This window comes from Nestor notabilis, unplaced genomic scaffold, assembly GCF_000696875.1.
Source record: "Nestor notabilis isolate BGI_N333 unplaced genomic scaffold, ASM69687v1 scaffold2727, whole genome shotgun sequence".
Classification (NCBI taxonomy): Eukaryota; Metazoa; Chordata; class Aves; order Psittaciformes; family Psittacidae; genus Nestor; species Nestor notabilis.
The window spans coordinates 105,013-122,196 of NW_009937655.1; the positions used below are offsets into that span (position 1 = coordinate 105,013).

At 39.6% G+C, this 17,184-nt stretch overlaps 1 protein-coding gene across 1 annotated transcript in view; it reads left to right on the forward strand.

The window, feature by feature from the left end:
* CNTNAP2 (contactin associated protein-like 2) overlaps nt 1-17,184 on the forward strand; it is a gene marked incomplete at its 5' end in the record, with an annotated part of 126,594 nt that overhangs the window by 101,017 nt on the left and 8,393 nt on the right. The window contains 2 exons of the mRNA XM_010018910.1: nt 9,902-10,147; nt 11,686-11,819. Coding sequence (XP_010017212.1) covers nt 9,902-10,147; nt 11,686-11,819 — 380 coding nt within the window. The remainder of the gene's footprint in view (nt 1-9,901; nt 10,148-11,685; nt 11,820-17,184) is intronic.

A 17,184-nucleotide genomic window follows, 5' to 3' on the forward strand; every position in this document is an offset into this window, starting at 1 on the left:
GTCAGACTGTGTTCCATAGTTTTGAACTGTTGTGTAATAAATTCCTGCTAGCAAAATGTCACGGTTCATTCTTTAGGAAAAAAAAAACCAAACATGGATTTTAACAAAACTGTTTAGTCTCATTCAGAAACATACTTGGAGATACATAAGTGAGAGCTTTCAGTTGAATATTATATAAACTGGGAGGCCAGCATTTGGATTAATGTTTTATCCATTTAAAGACCAGATCAAGTCTTTTAGTAGCTCAGACAGGGTTAGAGATTGAACTTGTTAGGGAAAGGGAAGGTACAGAACTCACACATCTATGTCAGTCCTTTGGAAATGTCTAAAGTATATTCTGAATTTTCAAGATTGGTGATTCTGAGAGACCAGTTTACTTATGGACATCCATGCCTACAGAAGAAGTGAGAGAAAGATGGATATTACATATAAAAAGAAGAGTAAGGATAAAGATGTTGAGTTATATCTGTAGGGTTTTTTCTTATTTTGACCAGAAATGATTGAGACAAAGTATTATTGGGAATATAATTTTCCAAATGTTTGTGTGGTTTGCAGACTTCGCGGCCATTCATTTACTTCCCTTACATTTCAAGCAGAAAAGAGTTGCTGCTGTGCCATATTGAATGAATTCAATTTTTCAGGTTTTTTCTGTATTGCTAAAACTCATCACACTGTCTTATGTTTGTGTTTTTCTGTTTCTCTTATGGATTACCCTCAAATTTCTGCCAAAACTAGCTCTAAGCTAAAGTGTCCTATTTTTCCTGGGTGTGACACTAACAGAACAAAAAATACCATTCAGGGAATTGAGGTCCAAGCACAGACAAAACCACTCTGTAAGCACTATCATAGAAACAGCAGTAATACTATATTATACTACAGTAGTCTTCTTGTCAGCCTCCCAGTCCGGCCAAAGGCACAGAGCTCTGACTGTGATACTTGGAGCACACAGTAAAACTTGGTGTAAGCTACTGCTGCTGGGCAGCACTGAGTCACACAAAGGTATTCATGCTAGCATAGGGATCTGTATTCCACGTGGTGTTGTGCCATTTAAACATGACATCAGATCTCTGCTTTAACTGTCAAAACTTATTTCAGGCTAAAAATACTTCAGTAAATCCTTAAGGCCTTAGGTACGAAATGCAAATTACCAATTTTCTATCTGCTAGTGCTGAAAACTGATGTACTCACCTAGAATATCTGCAAGTGTAATTTAGGGTAGGGTGAATTCATGGGGCTTCTCTGTAGAAACAGCAATGTGGCACTGGGATAGAGTTAGAGGACAAATTAAGCACAGAACAGACTGGTTTTGAGGCATCCTGTGATCAAAATAATTGTAAAACCTCTGCAACAAACAGTGCTGATAATGAGATCTTTAAAACAGTTAATTTTCAGCCCATTAAATTTTATATTGTAAATTTAACTTGTATTAAGCCTTTTCAATCAAGTAAAGCACTGGAGCATCTTATGCATGTTGTCAAACTCCCTAGACAGGTGAAAGAAGGGGATCCTACATTTTCTTTCTAATAGCTGCTCCTGGAATCTTGTACCATGTCTTCTTGGTCAATAAGATGAGACTAGATATACTCTCTAGATGCAAAGCTCAAACATACAGTACTAACAACAGTGAAATAAATACTGGCAAAACAGTAAAATAAAATGTTACCTACGTTATTTTTTAGTTGATTTGGATGAAAGCATCACAATTTGGATATTTCAGTTAATTTTTTCCTTAAAACTCTGACACTTTCCCCTCTCTAAAAGCACTGAAATGTCTGTGAAAATGTTTTTAAAGACCATATTGTCTGTTTTCAACCAATTCCATTCTTTATAGCAAGGACACAGTTGAATACTGCTCTGTCACTTGTGATTTTCTAGCTGACATCACAGTATGCTGTTAGATGCTGTGATGTGGGTGAGTCTAATGGGAGACAAACAAGCAGATTTTCCTTTGTTACCTTCACTAGGAATTCACATCAGCTGCCAAGAAACAACAAGGTTAGTGCTTTGCACAACAAACTAGGACTAGGTTTCATTATTTTACTCCTTTGAGTAAATCTTCAGGCCAGGTAGTTCTGTTGATTTAATAATCAATAGTGCCTGACTTTCTAAGTCCCCACCTCCTAACCAGGATGACATATCACCATTAAAGAAATGCTATGTAATACCTTTCAGTGTACCACAGTCTACTTCTACTGTTGATTTTTACTTTGCCAGAGGAAGCTTTTCTTATCCAAAAATTTTATTTTGATATTCAGTACACTTCCTCATGGTAAGCTCTTCGGGATTGGTTACACACTGCAAGTGCTAGAAGAAGTGATAGGAAAAATCAAAGGAAAAACCCCATCATTACCTTAAGGAAATCACTATACAATGGTTCATAAGTAATAAACACATCTCACAATAAAAACAGGCCTTGCATATTGTGGATTCTTTTGCTGACAAAATCCATCCTTAGAGCCTAGAGACTGATGGCTGATGAGATATTGCATTGTCTCCAGCCTTATTATCAGCAGATCAATGTGATTGATGTGGTAGTGGCCTGGAAGTTACACTATTTTTTTATAAGGAAAAAAAAAGTGGAAAAATACAGTCTGACATCTATTTTGACTTTTTTTTTGTTTTGTGTTTGGGGCATATGCAATTGACTTCACTTCTTTCATTGCTCAGAGAAATTGTTCTGAGGAATAGCTGCAGTGTTTCTGCAGTCCTACAGATTGCTTTCTGACCTTTCCCTGTCCTTTGTTTAAGCATAAATCATCTTTTTCTTTTCCTCCCATCGCTGTCCTATCACCATAAAAACATTTCTGGGAAAACAATTATTTTTTTTTTCCCCCTTTAAAAAACAAACTCTTTCCTTTCTTTAAACAAAAAGAGCGAAGGTCAGATGCAGAGATGGCTTTGCAGAGCATGTGGCAGCACTCTGATGTGGGGGATCCTGCAGGGAGAAAGCATTCCTCCTTTGGGTATTGAAGTGCTGTGGATCAATGGTAGGAGAAGAAATTGTCCTCTGCCAAGAGAATGTGGCCAAGAAAAGAAGTTAAATACGTGGTGCTGTGACTCATGTGCCCGCAGGTGTGCTGGAAGGGTAAACTCAAAGCTTCCCAGTTTCTGTGCAGTTACCCAGTTTGCATCAACAAACACCAAAGAGATGAGCGCAGCGTATAAACGTTTTTCTTTCTTTCAAGTAAAGCTCAGATTGACAGTATGAAAATACTACAATCCTTGTGCCAATGCTCAAACCGAACTCCTTTGTGCTTGATTTTAGATTTTAATGAACCCTAAAGCCCTTACCATTGTTATCGTCTGATTTCCTTCCTTCTTTTCTTGCTCCCTTGTCTGCCTCAAAGAGAAAAACCAGCTTTTTACTAGACTGAGTGGATGCAAAAAAGACATAACAGCTCTGGTGTTACAGCAGTGGGCGAAGCAGCTCTGCACTGTTTCCAGACTCTTTGACCCTTGATCATCTCCAAATTCTGCCCTGGTTATACCCATTCAATTCCCTTTATTTTGCTGGTTGCAAATACGTTTCATTGCCTTGCTGTAAGTAATGGGGTGGAGGATTGTTCATGCAGTTGAAGGTAACTAACTTCTTAGTTTTCATTTATTCATAATCCCAGACCCTGGATAATCAAGGCAACATTCCTTCCCACCCCAAAACAATCCTGCTATACACAACATGATTGTGATCTGGAAGTTATATCAGAATTTTTCCTTGTGTTGGGAATGTTAGGCTCCTAATCTGGTAAGTGTGAATGCTGCAGTCAGGTTTTTTCTACCTGTAAATCAAACTCCAAGACTTGGGTCTTAGCCTTTATTGAGTAAATACATATACTGATAAAAAAAATATATACTCTGTAAAGCTATTCCATTCTGCTGTCCTGTCAATACTGCCTTATTAACATGCATGGTTATGCTCTAGTGCTTTGAAAATTGCATTTCATTTAAGTTGCAAGAATTTTTATTGGAAAAAATATGTATAGTTTTTTCTTTGTAAAGCAAAACAAGCCTTCTCCGTGTTACTTACATATCTCAAAGAGATACCAACCTGATTATAAAGTGAGCGTGCCACCCCACTGACCATCCATAATAAACTACTTATAAATGCAAGGATTTCTTATTCTGTATACAGAAAGCAAATAAATCAGGGTAATGAGTTAAAAAAATACTAAGTCCTGGCTCAGAAAATGTGATAAACTTTCAATGTCTTTGTCAGCTAACTGCAGGAGGCCACCTCTGGTGTCAGTGCTCCCTGCATGCAGATGTTTTATCAAAGATGAGTAGAGCAGCTCCAGTTGTGTTGCCAGCTGCTGCATGTCTGTGCAAAGGCAGCTGAGAGATTTGAGGTTCTCACGCCAGACACCTATGTGCGATATTTATATACCTGTGTGCTAGTTGGGTAGTATTGGCACCTCACAAGCTGATATAAGGTATTTGTCCTTAAAATAGCTCTGTGATGTGAGAAGACATTTTTATTATGGTAATGCAGAACGTGAATGAGATAATGAGGGAAGCAAGGAACTGCTCACTTCTCAAGTGGATATCTGTGGTACAGGAAGGAATCGAAGCCAGATCTCACCTATCAAAGTTGTCACTCTGAATACTGTGCAATCATCAAATGGCAGTCTCTAATATTTCTCAAATGGCTTTTGCAAAGATGCAAGTTTTTCTCTGAGGTTACATGATGAGTAGATCCAAAGACTCCCTGTCAGGAAATCATGAATCCTGATCTGTTGTATGTTTGACATTATATTTTTCTTCATCCATCTTGTTTTATTTGAGGGGGTTTTTTTAACCTTTATGGATATTTCCCTTAGAAATGGAGTTGGCTTTTCATTCAGATTCAGCAGGGAATACACAGTGCAGGTTGCCATTCCCTTGTTCCAAGTCAGCTATCCTAGACATCCGTTCAAATGGCGAGCATGGAAGGATCTATAGTAATTTCACATTGGTGCAGAATGAACCACAGCTGTGATTTTCCTGACATTTTTAGGCTTTCCTTGGCATGTGTAAGGTAGAATAAAAGGCACCTGGATTACAGGGTTATTGCAAAAGAAGGTTCAGAGCTCAGCCTTGCTCAGGTGTGCCAAACTGGTTTCCCACAGAAGCTATCTGTCTGCAATGACTAGGGAGGCTTGAAGGGGTGATGAATCATGTGGCTTCACCCCATCTTCAGTGGCACTCATCCTGTTCTACTGAAGGTAGCAAGAAATATTCCATGGATTTATGATTGGGCCCCATATTTTCACTGGTGCACATTATTTTTCTTATGTCCTGATTCTGATGCTCATTTGTTCAAGAAAAGTGTGGGTTTTATATTGAGTACAGATATATTCATATAGAAGAAGCAAACACTCAGTAGGTTTCTGCTCTACTAATGACAACAAGCAGTTGCTGCATTTTACTCCACACATAGACAATTCAAATTTGCATCACAAATTATTACAGTAATGGCAACCAGAATATGAATCTTGAGTGTCGAATAAAACCTTTAAATCCCCACTTCTTGGTTTCAAAAACTAAATACTGTGAGCCTGAAGGTAGGATAAAACAGTGAGTGAGCTAACCAGATGAATTGTAAGCATTACTATTTTCAGAGCACTCGAAGTAAATTCTGTCCTAGATACACAGCTGTGAGATTCTGACCCTTTACTGATGCCCTGTGGCCAGGATGTATTTCAGTAAATCTTTGTGACCACAGCCTGGAAATAGCTGTAATTTCTGGTGCTCTCTAGCACATTTTTAGCCACAAGCCAGCAAGCAAGGTCTTGTTAATCTATATTCAATATTCATAACTGTGAGAAATTAAAAAGGGAAGAGGTTCTGTTCAGCTGTCTGCATTGTCCTAACAGTTCTTTCTACATGCATAGAGTGAGTGTCCTTGCTTACGATTTTGAATATGCTGCTTTTTACATCCAGAACTCCATGCAGGGAACACATAGCATTGAGCATTGGCAAGCAGCATCACAGAGTAATATTTTTAACTTATCAAATCTGAGCAGAGCTGAGGAGGCATTCAAGGCTGCAAGAATGGGACATGCTGTAAGAAGGCATTTCAGTCAGCTTAGTGAAACAAGGAGGGGCGAATCTTTTTATGATGCAGTTTTCATGTGTCCTGGCCAGGCTTCACAGTTGTCAGGATTTTGTCTCGGTAGTCTGCTTATGAAAGGCAGGTATTTTACACTGTTGCTGCCATTAATAAGATTGCTTTGAAGGCCCAGCATCAAAAAAGCCAAGTACCATCATAGAATGGTTTGGGTTGGACTGGACCTTAAAGCTCACCCAGTTCCATCCTCCTGCCACGGGCAGGGACACCTTCCACTAGACCACGTTGCTCCAAGCCCCTGTGTCCAACCTGGCCTTGAACACTGCCAGGGATGGGGCAGCCACAGCTTCTCTGGGCAACCTGTGCCAGCACCTCAGCACCCTCACAGGGAAGAGTTTCTTGCTAATACCTAATCTCAATCTCTCTCTGTCAGGTTAAAGCCATTCCCCCTTGTCCTCTCTTTACATGTCCTTGTAAGAAGCTCCACTTCAGGTTTCCTGTAGCCCCATCAGGCACTGGAGCTGCTCTAAGCTCTCCCCTTAAGGAGCTTTCTCTTCTCCAGGCTGAACAAGCCCAGCTGTCTTGGCCTGGCTCTAGAGCAGAGCTGCTCCAGCCCTCAGAGCATCTTCTTGGCCTCCACTGGACTCAATCCAGCCCATCCATGTCCTTCTTATGTTGGATGATACCAGGGAAGTAACCAGCATTACTTTCTCCTCAGTCCCCAGGTAAAGGGTGGCACAAGCCAGGTCTTGAGTTGACTTGGAAAACTGTGAGATGACAGTTGCGAGACAGTAATAGCTGTCCTGCTGCAAAAAGTAGATTCCACTTCTTACAGAGGCACTCTTGAAAAGCTGCTGGTTTGAAATTGTGTGGGGTTGGGGGTTGGTTTGGGGTTTTTGCTTCTTTTTGATTTGGAGTAATACTTTGTGCTTGATTCATGACAATCCCTATTACCATTCCTATCCCAACTGCCAGCACAGAGCCCATTCAATTGCCATAAAGCCTGCTGAGTTCTGTATCTTTTACATATACACCTCTGGACAGAAAATCTTGCTGAAGCTGTGTTTAGCCACACGTGTGCCGTGCTGGCAATGCTTTTCACAGGAGATGAAAAAGTCACGCAGAAAGAAGACAAGTTCTGGGTGTGAGTGAGTGTATGGCTACCAGAATCACGATCACCTGAGAAGAGAAGAATCAATACTGACATTTCACTGCTGTTAAAGCAGCAGCAAGGGAAAATCAGGATCCTACTTACAGTTTCTTTGGTCTTACAACACTGGCCCAGAACTGCTATGAGGTGGTGGAATGTTTGTGAGAGAAATGGGGGGGTTTGTTGCTATTTGGCTTTATTCTCCAATCCTTCAATACTCCTGCATCCATGCAGAATGTGAAATGTACAAAAACACAAGTAGCTGAGTAAGGAGAGGGAGACTGGGGAGATGACCAAAGAATTGCAACCTTCAAAATAAGTTTGCCAGTTTGGGTATGTGTGCATTTTGTGTCAAAGTTCTTGATCAGTTTTTTCTTCATCCCTTTTCCAGTTGAAGCTGGACAGTTTTGTAAAGTATGTGCAGTTCGCACTGGGGATATGCCTCTTGCTTCATCAAATTGTTTCAAATGATCCTCAGATCCTCTTCTTGGTTCCTCTACAAAGCAAGCCCAACCTGTATGTATCTGCAGCCTGTCAACAAAGGACGGCCTCACTGGATATTGGTGTAGAAATAGGCACTGCTTTCTGAAGAAGATGATCTGTTACTGCCATGTTCATTTCCCCAGGGCTTCTGCCTTGGAAGGGCAGTTAGCGCAGGGGTCCTCCATTATGCCTTACGGCTCTTCTCCCAAGAGTCATCTTCTTAGATAGTGTTTGAAATATTACAAAAGAAAGCAGTGGGTCATGCATGGAAACCTCCCCCACATTTCAGCAGCAGGGTTTGTGTTGCATTTTATTCAGTCAGCTTGAACAGTTTTTTGAAGCAAGGGCTTCTCTGTTCCTTCTGAGAGAGCTTCAGGAAGATGATACGCTTACTACCTCAAAGTAGGTAGTTTTTTCATTGATCAGCCCTCAGCATTGCCAAGTCATCTTACAGCTACATTCAGTATAGAGAAAATGATCTTTTAGCTCTTTCTAGTATTTCCTAACAGTTTAAACAGCCTGCTCCTGTGGGGTGCTGAGCACTTTGCAGCCCTGCTGCAAGGCCTTCAGCTTCATTCAGCAAAGAACATAATGTGCATCAACCTCTTTGCTGAGCTGGAGCTTGAGAGGATTCAATATCTTCCTGTTGGGGGCCTAATACGCTCACACAGTCAAAGTAAACCTTCCTCTTATGCTTCCTCTCAAAAGAGGTGCTGTGCATGTGAGGAGAATTTCAAGGCTCGTTACAATAGCTTGTATGCCTGTAGTAATCCAGCTATACTGAAAATGATTTTCTCAGCACAAATCAAGTTAAACATTCTTTGCTCTGTCATGAAACCCTTTTGGAAAAAAAAAGTCTCAGCATTTCAGGGAGCACCATTTACTTAAAGCTTTCTTTGTAGCAATGAAGGTTTGAAGTAGCAATGAAGGTTTGAAGTAGCAATTCAGCACATTTACAGCTCTGGAATAAAGAGCTGGCTCTGGCCAGCAGCTCTGCTAGCACCAGAACCATGCAATTGATACAGCATCTGCCCAAGGAACAGCTTGCGTGAGCTACAAGCAGAGGTTGACGAAGAGTGAATTGGTGGTCATAAGAGTGTTTTAAGCCACTCTTGCTAATACTTAGAGCTACAGTGTGTACTGCTTTGAATCTGTCAGCGCTAACATGTATTTTCAACACGGCTGTTAACAGCAGAAGGCTTTGCAATTTGGGGAAGTATTTTCAGGATAGGGCCCTTCACTTTTAATCCAGGAGTGCTTAAGTTGAGTCTACTGCAAAATATAGTTGTTAAAGGGAATTGCCTCTCCCATAACTGTTTCAGGCTGATTTAAAGTTTCTCCTATAAAATATCAGTTATAAATCTGTCAGAATGATCAAATTATTTATGTCACCTTGGGACCACAACTTGACTCCATGTTTTATGTGGCCACACAGTAACAGTGACTATGATTATTTTGAGGTTTGGAGAATTTTTACAGGGTAACAGGAAAACATAAAGCTTTTCCAGCACTAAATCTAGGAAAATTCTGGAAAGGAGCATCAATAAAATTTATTATAATTTTACCCATCATCTTATCTTGTGTCTGCTCATATGCATGAACTCTGACTACAGTTCATGTGTGTCTTGCCTCGTTCCCCACTGAATTGAGCTCCCTAGTTTATTTTATCTCCCATTAGGGCATACTGGTTATGCAGTTCCCATGAAGGATTGCACTAGCAGTGGATAATTTTCTGTCATTGTGTCCAATCCTATTTCAGATCTTTCAGGTGCTGGAATTGCCTTTGTGAGGACCTTCCAAGTCCACTCAGATTTGCTGGTCAGAATTGCTGGGTTTTGTTTTCCTTGGCAGTGTTTGCTTATTGTGTCCCTTAAATTTCTCTGTCTTGTGTCTTATTTGGAGCATTATCTACTGCAAGACTTCAATAAGAATAAATCTAATGCATGGTTCTTCTCATCTTTAGTATTGATAGGAGACACCTTCTGTATGACACAGGAAATCTTTCCTTTGCTCTGTGAATCCAGGTACCCACCAGTAAAGTGGAAATTGTCCTTTTCCTTTCTATTGGGAAATAGTGAGGCTTTTGACCTTAAGGGCAAAGCCCTTAAATAATGCAGCAGTAGAACATGCACAGATCAGTACCGATCAAGTCAGTAGTAATGTGTTTAATCCAGAAGGTGTCAGCATGTTTAATTTCTCTTTATTTTTTCCCTCTTACATTCAAGATGTTGGAGCATTTTTTGAAGAGGGAATGTGGCTTCGTTACAACTTCCACTCCCCAGGGACTAGTGTGAAGGATTTAGTGAGCCGGACGCTTTTGAGTTCTGCAGATCCAGAGACCACAGCACCTGACCTGAGCTTAAATAAAGAAGAGCTCAGCTTCAGCTTCAGTACCACCAAGTCCCCTTGTGTTTTGTTGTACATCAGCTCCTACACCCAGGACTTCATGGCTGTGCTTGTCAAGCCATCTGGTAAGCAACCTCTCCTGGGCTCTCTCTATTGAAGGCACAGTTGATAATAACACCAGGTTGACATTCAGCTGAAGATCTGAACTAATGAGAAGTCTTTTCACCTTTGTCATGTGAAAATGAAGTACACAGGGCCTGAACCTCTGTTCTGCTTGTACTAGATTTTGTATTGATGGAACTTCAATTTAGTGGGGTTTCATTAGATAACCTTTACTCTCAAAACAAAATGGGAAAAAAACCCCAAATAAACAACACAGAAAAAAAAACAAACCCAAAAAACTCAAACCAAAACAAAAGAAAACAACACCCTGACCCATAAAAAGCCTGCTAAGACAGTCAGATCCATGCCATGAACTATTGTTATGGAGGGGACTAATAGGCATCCACATGTGGATATCTTAATCACTGAACTCATGGCAGTAGCCAGTGGAAAGTGCAATGCACTGTTCCTTCTGAAGATCTAGATACCCACTGAGGTAGCTAAAATATAGGTGTAGCGTAATATATAAGGTGCTAAAACATTTTGGTGATGCTTGAAAGTTGGATATGGACCATTTGCTGTTACAGTATTAAAAGTGTATGTAAACTGAATAAACTTTGATTCCACATAGTGCCTTAGTGCCCTGTGAAAATCATAATTAGGAAGATTTTACTACCATTATCTTTTATAGGATAAGTTAATACAAGTATTGCACATGCCACTCATTTTTTTTCCCTTTATGGGGAAGAAAGAAGGTGCATGAGTAAATCCCACATCAAACATCTAAACTACGGTTAGAAAGGGCTAGAGCTGCTCTTTTGGGCCAGAGTATTTCTGAGTTTGATGAATAATGGGGTCTGCATTTCCCTTTGCAAACATTCTTCTTTTAATCAAATATTAAAATCTGTTAAGAAGAGCAGACACTTCAATTTTGTTTGGAAAAGAAAAATCTGTCTGGCAGAATGCCATGAATATCAATTAACCACTTTTGACTATACTTTTGACTTTACTTTTCATTTCACCATATATTATTAAATTTCCATAAATGTCCAGACGGTCATCTGTCAACAACAGTGAAATGAGAAAGCAAGAAAGTCCCGTACGTAGATTATGTGTCAGTGTTAATTTGTTGTAGTTTTCCCTTTGTTCAATGCATATGAATGGTTTATTCTTTCATGCTTTGTCTAACTTCAAAGAATTTCACTGCAGCAAGGATAATAATTTCAACAATGAAGTGGTACTTGATGTGCTCAAGTTTGTAACAGTTGTCCATATTGTTCAAGGCATAGCTCTGATGTGTTTGGTTTGCAGTCTGTAGTGTTTGCAGACACTGGTTTTGACATGCTGGTCATTGTCACGCTTCTGGTTTATAAACTAGAAGCAGTTTCCAGCCCAGTAGCTTTATAATCTTGAACACTAGCTCTTCTCTTACCTCAGAGACCAGCTCTGAGAGCAGTTTAAGTGTAGAACATGAAAGTTTTATGTGAAAACAAAGAGGGGAAAATAGCTGGTGAATAAAGATCAAAATACCTGAGGGTTCTCTTCACGTTTCTTTCACTAGGGTATCTGCAAATTCGGTACAGCCTTGGAGGTACCAAAGAGCCATATAACATTGATGTCGACCACAGAAACATGGCTAATGGACAGCCCCACACTGTTAACATCACACGGAATGGACACGACATCGTACTGCAGGTAAGCAGTAGCTTGTTTGGTTCCATTACCTGTAGCTTGTAGCATTTTGTGTCTTGATGGTCTCCGTCTCTCTGAAGACACTGGTGCAATTTAGGAAATAAAAAGTGCGGTAGATGGGATTCTGCTTGCAGATCACACTCCTAGGAGTTAACAGGAGCTATTCTCTCCCTCTGTTGCAACAAGTCATGTTGTTCTGAAACCCTCATTCTAGCGTGGTGACAGCTGGGCTAATACAGGTGTCACTGTAGATGCTTGAGGGCATCAAAGACATCTGGGCTGATAGATAACATGGGACTGAAGATAAACCTACGCTATTCTGGAGCAGCAGCTGGAAGCCAGGAGGCATAACCTGTAGCATCTTAAATGGCAATAAAGCCTGATTTACAGACAACTAAATATCATGCTGTAAGTCCTGAGTCTGCAAATGAGAATGTCTTTAAATTTACCCTGCAGTCCAGTGAAATCAGAAGAGCTGTTCTGCAAAAATGAGCTGATGTTTAAGTGTTTGTGTGACAGGAGTCTGATTCAGAGTAGTACAGAAGGCACATAGCTCTGGCTTATTTAGGTTTTGGTACAGCACAGGCAGGAACTTCATCTCTCCATATCTCAGTTTACAAACCTTTGAGATAGTATAATGCTATTTAAATAACTGAGGGGAGTGCTGCAAGAAGCAATCAATGTTTCCAGGCAGCTTTCTCACTGTGGTCATTAGAGCACTGTTTTCATTCCCTGGTTGTCACATCTGAAAACATGGAGATTGCAGCAGGGAAATGAGAACAGTTTTGTTGGCAGTAGGGTCAGGTGGATGGGATAGATTAATCTGGATTTGATAGTTCATAAGAAGAAAACCAAAGCCAAGAACAAATGAAAAATAAAAAGGGGAAGTCTCCTTAGAAACCAAGCCAAAAGGTGAAGGATAGCAACTGTCACAGTATTATCTACCTAGATTAAAATAGATCCCTGACAGTTATTGCTTGAAGGTATCAAAAGGAAACCTTTTCAGTGCATTACAGCATCATCTGACTGAGGCTTTTGGTACTCGGAAGAACACTGTATGCATTGAAATAATATTCATAAAATTACTTGCAAAATTCCAGATAATCTAAAAAATATTTAGGTGGTACATCCAAACACTTTTCAGGCTTTTGGAGGTTGGGAGGGATATCTATTGATATATGCATGCTTCTTGCATGCTGTTGCATTTGGATTTATTTCTTTTATTGCTGTTAGGTTTTGTACAGTTAGGTTCCCTGCTGCTGTTGAATGATTCTGTGTTGGGTAGGTATGGCATATGGCAGCTGTAAAACTAAATAAATGAATTTCTGAAGGAGTGAGGTGAGATACCTTGCCCAGTTGGAAAATATGTACACGGTTAAGTATGTCAGCCTTGTATCATGTCACCTACATTTGGGGCCTAACCATTTTTTTCCCCCCAGTGTTCTATGAGACCACGACCTATCTAGGGCTTTGAAGAGCCAGAAACATTTTTGTTAGTATTGCTCTGCTGGGGTAAAAATCTCTTAATCTAGTCAGTGTGCTTAAAACACAGCTGGTTTTGTAATCAGAACACTAATACAATTGAGGCTTATTAAATAAAATTATCTGTCTGATGTACATGCAAGGGTAGGAAAAGGCGGGACCCATACAAAGCAAATCCAGAAATTCTACCCCTACTGTATCCTGAAACAGAAGTTTTCTATCAAATTTTCTTTATTCTCCGTGAGGAAGTTGATTTTGTTACTTCTCTGGTTATGTTCTGTAAATGAAATAACTGATATGACCAGAAATGGATCTGTAAGTAGATTGTTCACTTGAAAATGAGTCCTGTTTTCAAATATGAACTCTTTCGTAGTGTCCGAAAATACAGAAGGTAAAAATACAATTTTTCTCAGCATCCAGAGGACATGTTATAAAGTACAAGTTTTCTCTTGCAGATCTGAGCAATGAACATTTGAGTAGACTTTTATTTCCTGCTAAATCCTTCTCCAGCCTGATGAGCAGCTGGTTTGCGTGCTTTTAAAGAAGACAGCTTGCTTGCCAGGTGCTGTTGCTCACACTTCCACATCTCTACATGGCATAAAAGTGTCACTGGAAGGATTTATTTCTCATCAAAGCTTCAATTCAAGAGCACTCAGTATTTTTGAGATCTTAACAGCAAGTTCATACTTAGAATACCTGTCTTTCTAACTTACTGTAACAACCCTGTGGTGCCAAAGAGATTTAAAAAATCTGCAGGCAAGCAATAAATTGCTGCCATATGAACTATGTTAACCAGAGTTTTATCGTGAGTTTCAGGAGTTTCACTTATGTATAAATACAGTAAAGGACTCATTAGTGAACTTCGTAAGACCTCACCCAATGCTGACAGAATTACACCTTACATAAAATCAGAATTACTGTCCAATCAATGACAGTTTGAGGTGAGCTTTGAAATAAGCATTTGCACAATATTGCATATCCATAAGGTAACAAACAAGCACAAGAACAAATATTTATTATGAATTGTTTTCATTAGAATTACATCCCTCTTCCTACTACACTAAGACAGTCAAGACTAAAGGTAGTAGCAAAGACTCTATCAAAAGATTTTTATATTTCAATTTTTTGCATTCACTAACATTATTGACAAGTCAGTAATTACTTCTGCATTAAATAACATGCTCCCGTTTGTGATGCTAGTGGTTTCTCAATGGTAAGATTAAGGATATACGGTTGATTTAGATGTCAGGAAAACAAAATGACAAATTCAGGGACAAAGATCTGCTTATTTTCTGTTATTTCCATCAGTTGGGTAAAATTAACAAATAATAATTCCTATCTCTTGCCTCTAGTAAAATACCAGATACAGTAACCATGGCACACCTCCAAGGCTGCATTAGTTCACTTGCGGTAAGAAAAAGCCTAGACTGACAGATGGGGAATGCGTTATCTCAGAAAATGACATTTCGAGAGCTGAGCTTTAGGTCATGGAGGGCAATTTTTACTTTGTTTGACTTCATTAAAAGGTTTCATGCTTCAGCAGGGTATTTTCCATATCGTAAAAACCAGATCACTCTTTAGCCAGTGTTCATGGGTGATTAACGCTGTTCACACACTAGTGAAATCTTCTTTTAAGAAAGCCAAGGACAAAATCTCCCTAGCAGAGGTTCTGATCCAAAGCCATGAAATCAATGAAAGGTCTTCTGTTGACTCCAGCAGGCTTTAAATTGTACTGTAAAGAACTGCAGTGGTTGCATCCTTAGTGCAAGACTCCTATCCCCTGCTTCTGTGCATATCCCGAGAGTAAAATAAGGGTGGAATCTGGATCAGAGGCATTTCCATTCTGTTGTGCAAAGCCGTATCAGCATGTTAGAAAGAAAAAGAAACAAACCATATGATGTACTTTAATTTTCAGTAGAATGAAACTGATAGTCAACAATCTTGGACTGGGCCTCTGAGCTTCTTGTACGTTCTCAAAGGATTTCCAGTTCTTCACACCTCCTTTAAAGCCATTTCTAGGAATGGGCTATGAAATACGGCTTCTAATGCCTTCTTTGTTCCTGAAAAGGATTAGACCTGAGCAACTGCTTCAGGACTCGAGTGTCCCAAACCCATCCATGTACTTTCAGGACAACTATGTACAGCCAGTGCACATCAGATCAGATGAGTGTACAGAAGGATAGCTGACAGTTCTCTCTTTCAGGCTTGAACAATATGGAGAACTGGGGTACAGAGCGATACACAATACCATATATTCACAATAGTAATTCCTGACTCCATTCAGAGTGAACTTAATTATGAAGCTTTATGGGAATCCTGGCCTGAACTCAGCTGTTCATAACAGTGAGAATAATCCAGAAAATTTATTTGTACAGATGTCCATTTTCCAGCTTCACCAGAGGCAAACAGTGCAAACACCCGTCTTCTATGGAAAATAGTCAGTTAAATATTTGACTCTTACCCAAATGACGCCAAGAAGAAACAGAATTTTGCAAGTCTACTCTCTTATTTCCAGTTTGAACCCTGCTACTTGAAAAGAGGTAACATTTGCAAACCCCTAGGTGCATAAAAAATGTAAATCATACAAAGTTAATTCTAAAACTAACCTGAAGTACAAAATAAAATGGGAAACATAATAGCAGTAAAATAAAATGGGTGAGGTTGAGCAAGTCAGTCATCATATAATCCCAAGCTTAAATGCAGTGAATATATCCAAGATTTTTATAATTATAGATTAAATTTCGGCCTCATTAGAGGGAGTGGAAACTTCCTCATAGATTGAGTGAGGCTATAATCTCACCTCCTATCATTTTTTTGCTTTAAAATCATACCTAACTGTCGTCTTTCATATATTTTGAAGCCTCAACAGAATCTGATCGCTCTGTTTGTGCTCTTCCTAAACAGAGTCCATAAAATTTCACCAAATGATTTTCTGTAGCTAACCCCAGAAGTAATGACAGCAGTGTAACACATTTCCTAGAAAGACATTTTATCTAGCTTTTAAAGACTCCAAATGATAGAAAATGTACCCTTTCCTTTGGCCATCTCTTCCAGTGGTTAAGTGCCATTTCTATGAAGACTTTGCACCTAATTTACAGTTTGAATTCTGCCAACTTCAGCATGTAACTTTGGGATCTTTGTGGCTATGCCTGATAGATGAAAGAATTGTTTCGTGTCAGGTGTCATTCCCCTTCACACTTCCTTAGAGATGCTGATTAAAACATCTTTCATGTTGTCTATAAGAAGCTGAATAAATTGAACTATTTTAGTTTACCATCGGAAGTCTGTCATTTTTGAGCCATAAAACAGTTCTGGAACTCTTCTCTGAAAACTCTCCCATTGAGTCACATTTTGAAAACCTTTACTCTATGATGCAGAAATGCCTTATTATTTAATATTACTTCGTGTTCTGGCCAGACATGCTGCCACAGCATCCTCTGGACAGTGTATAGACAGTATATTGTTTCTACTCCTGATTCATTTGAAGACTGGTTTAACTAGCATTGTGCTGACTGGTAGGGAATGGGAAAGTACTGTTCATGGTTTGGAAGAAAAAAGCCACACTATTTACCAATTCCGTAGCAGCTGCCATGCATAAAACATAGAATCATAGAATAGTTAGGGTTGGAAATTACCTTAAGATCATCTAGTTCCACCCCCCCTGCCATGAGCAGGGACACCACACACTAAATTATGTCGCCCAAGGCTCTGTCCAGCCTGGCCTCGAACACTGCCAGGGTTGGAGCATTCACAACTTCCTTGGGCAACCCATTCCAGTGCCTCAGCACCCTCACTGTAAAGAACTTCTTCCTTGTATCTAATCTAAACCTCTCCTGTTTAAAGCCATTACCCTTTGTCCTACCACTACAGTCCCTAACAAAGAGTC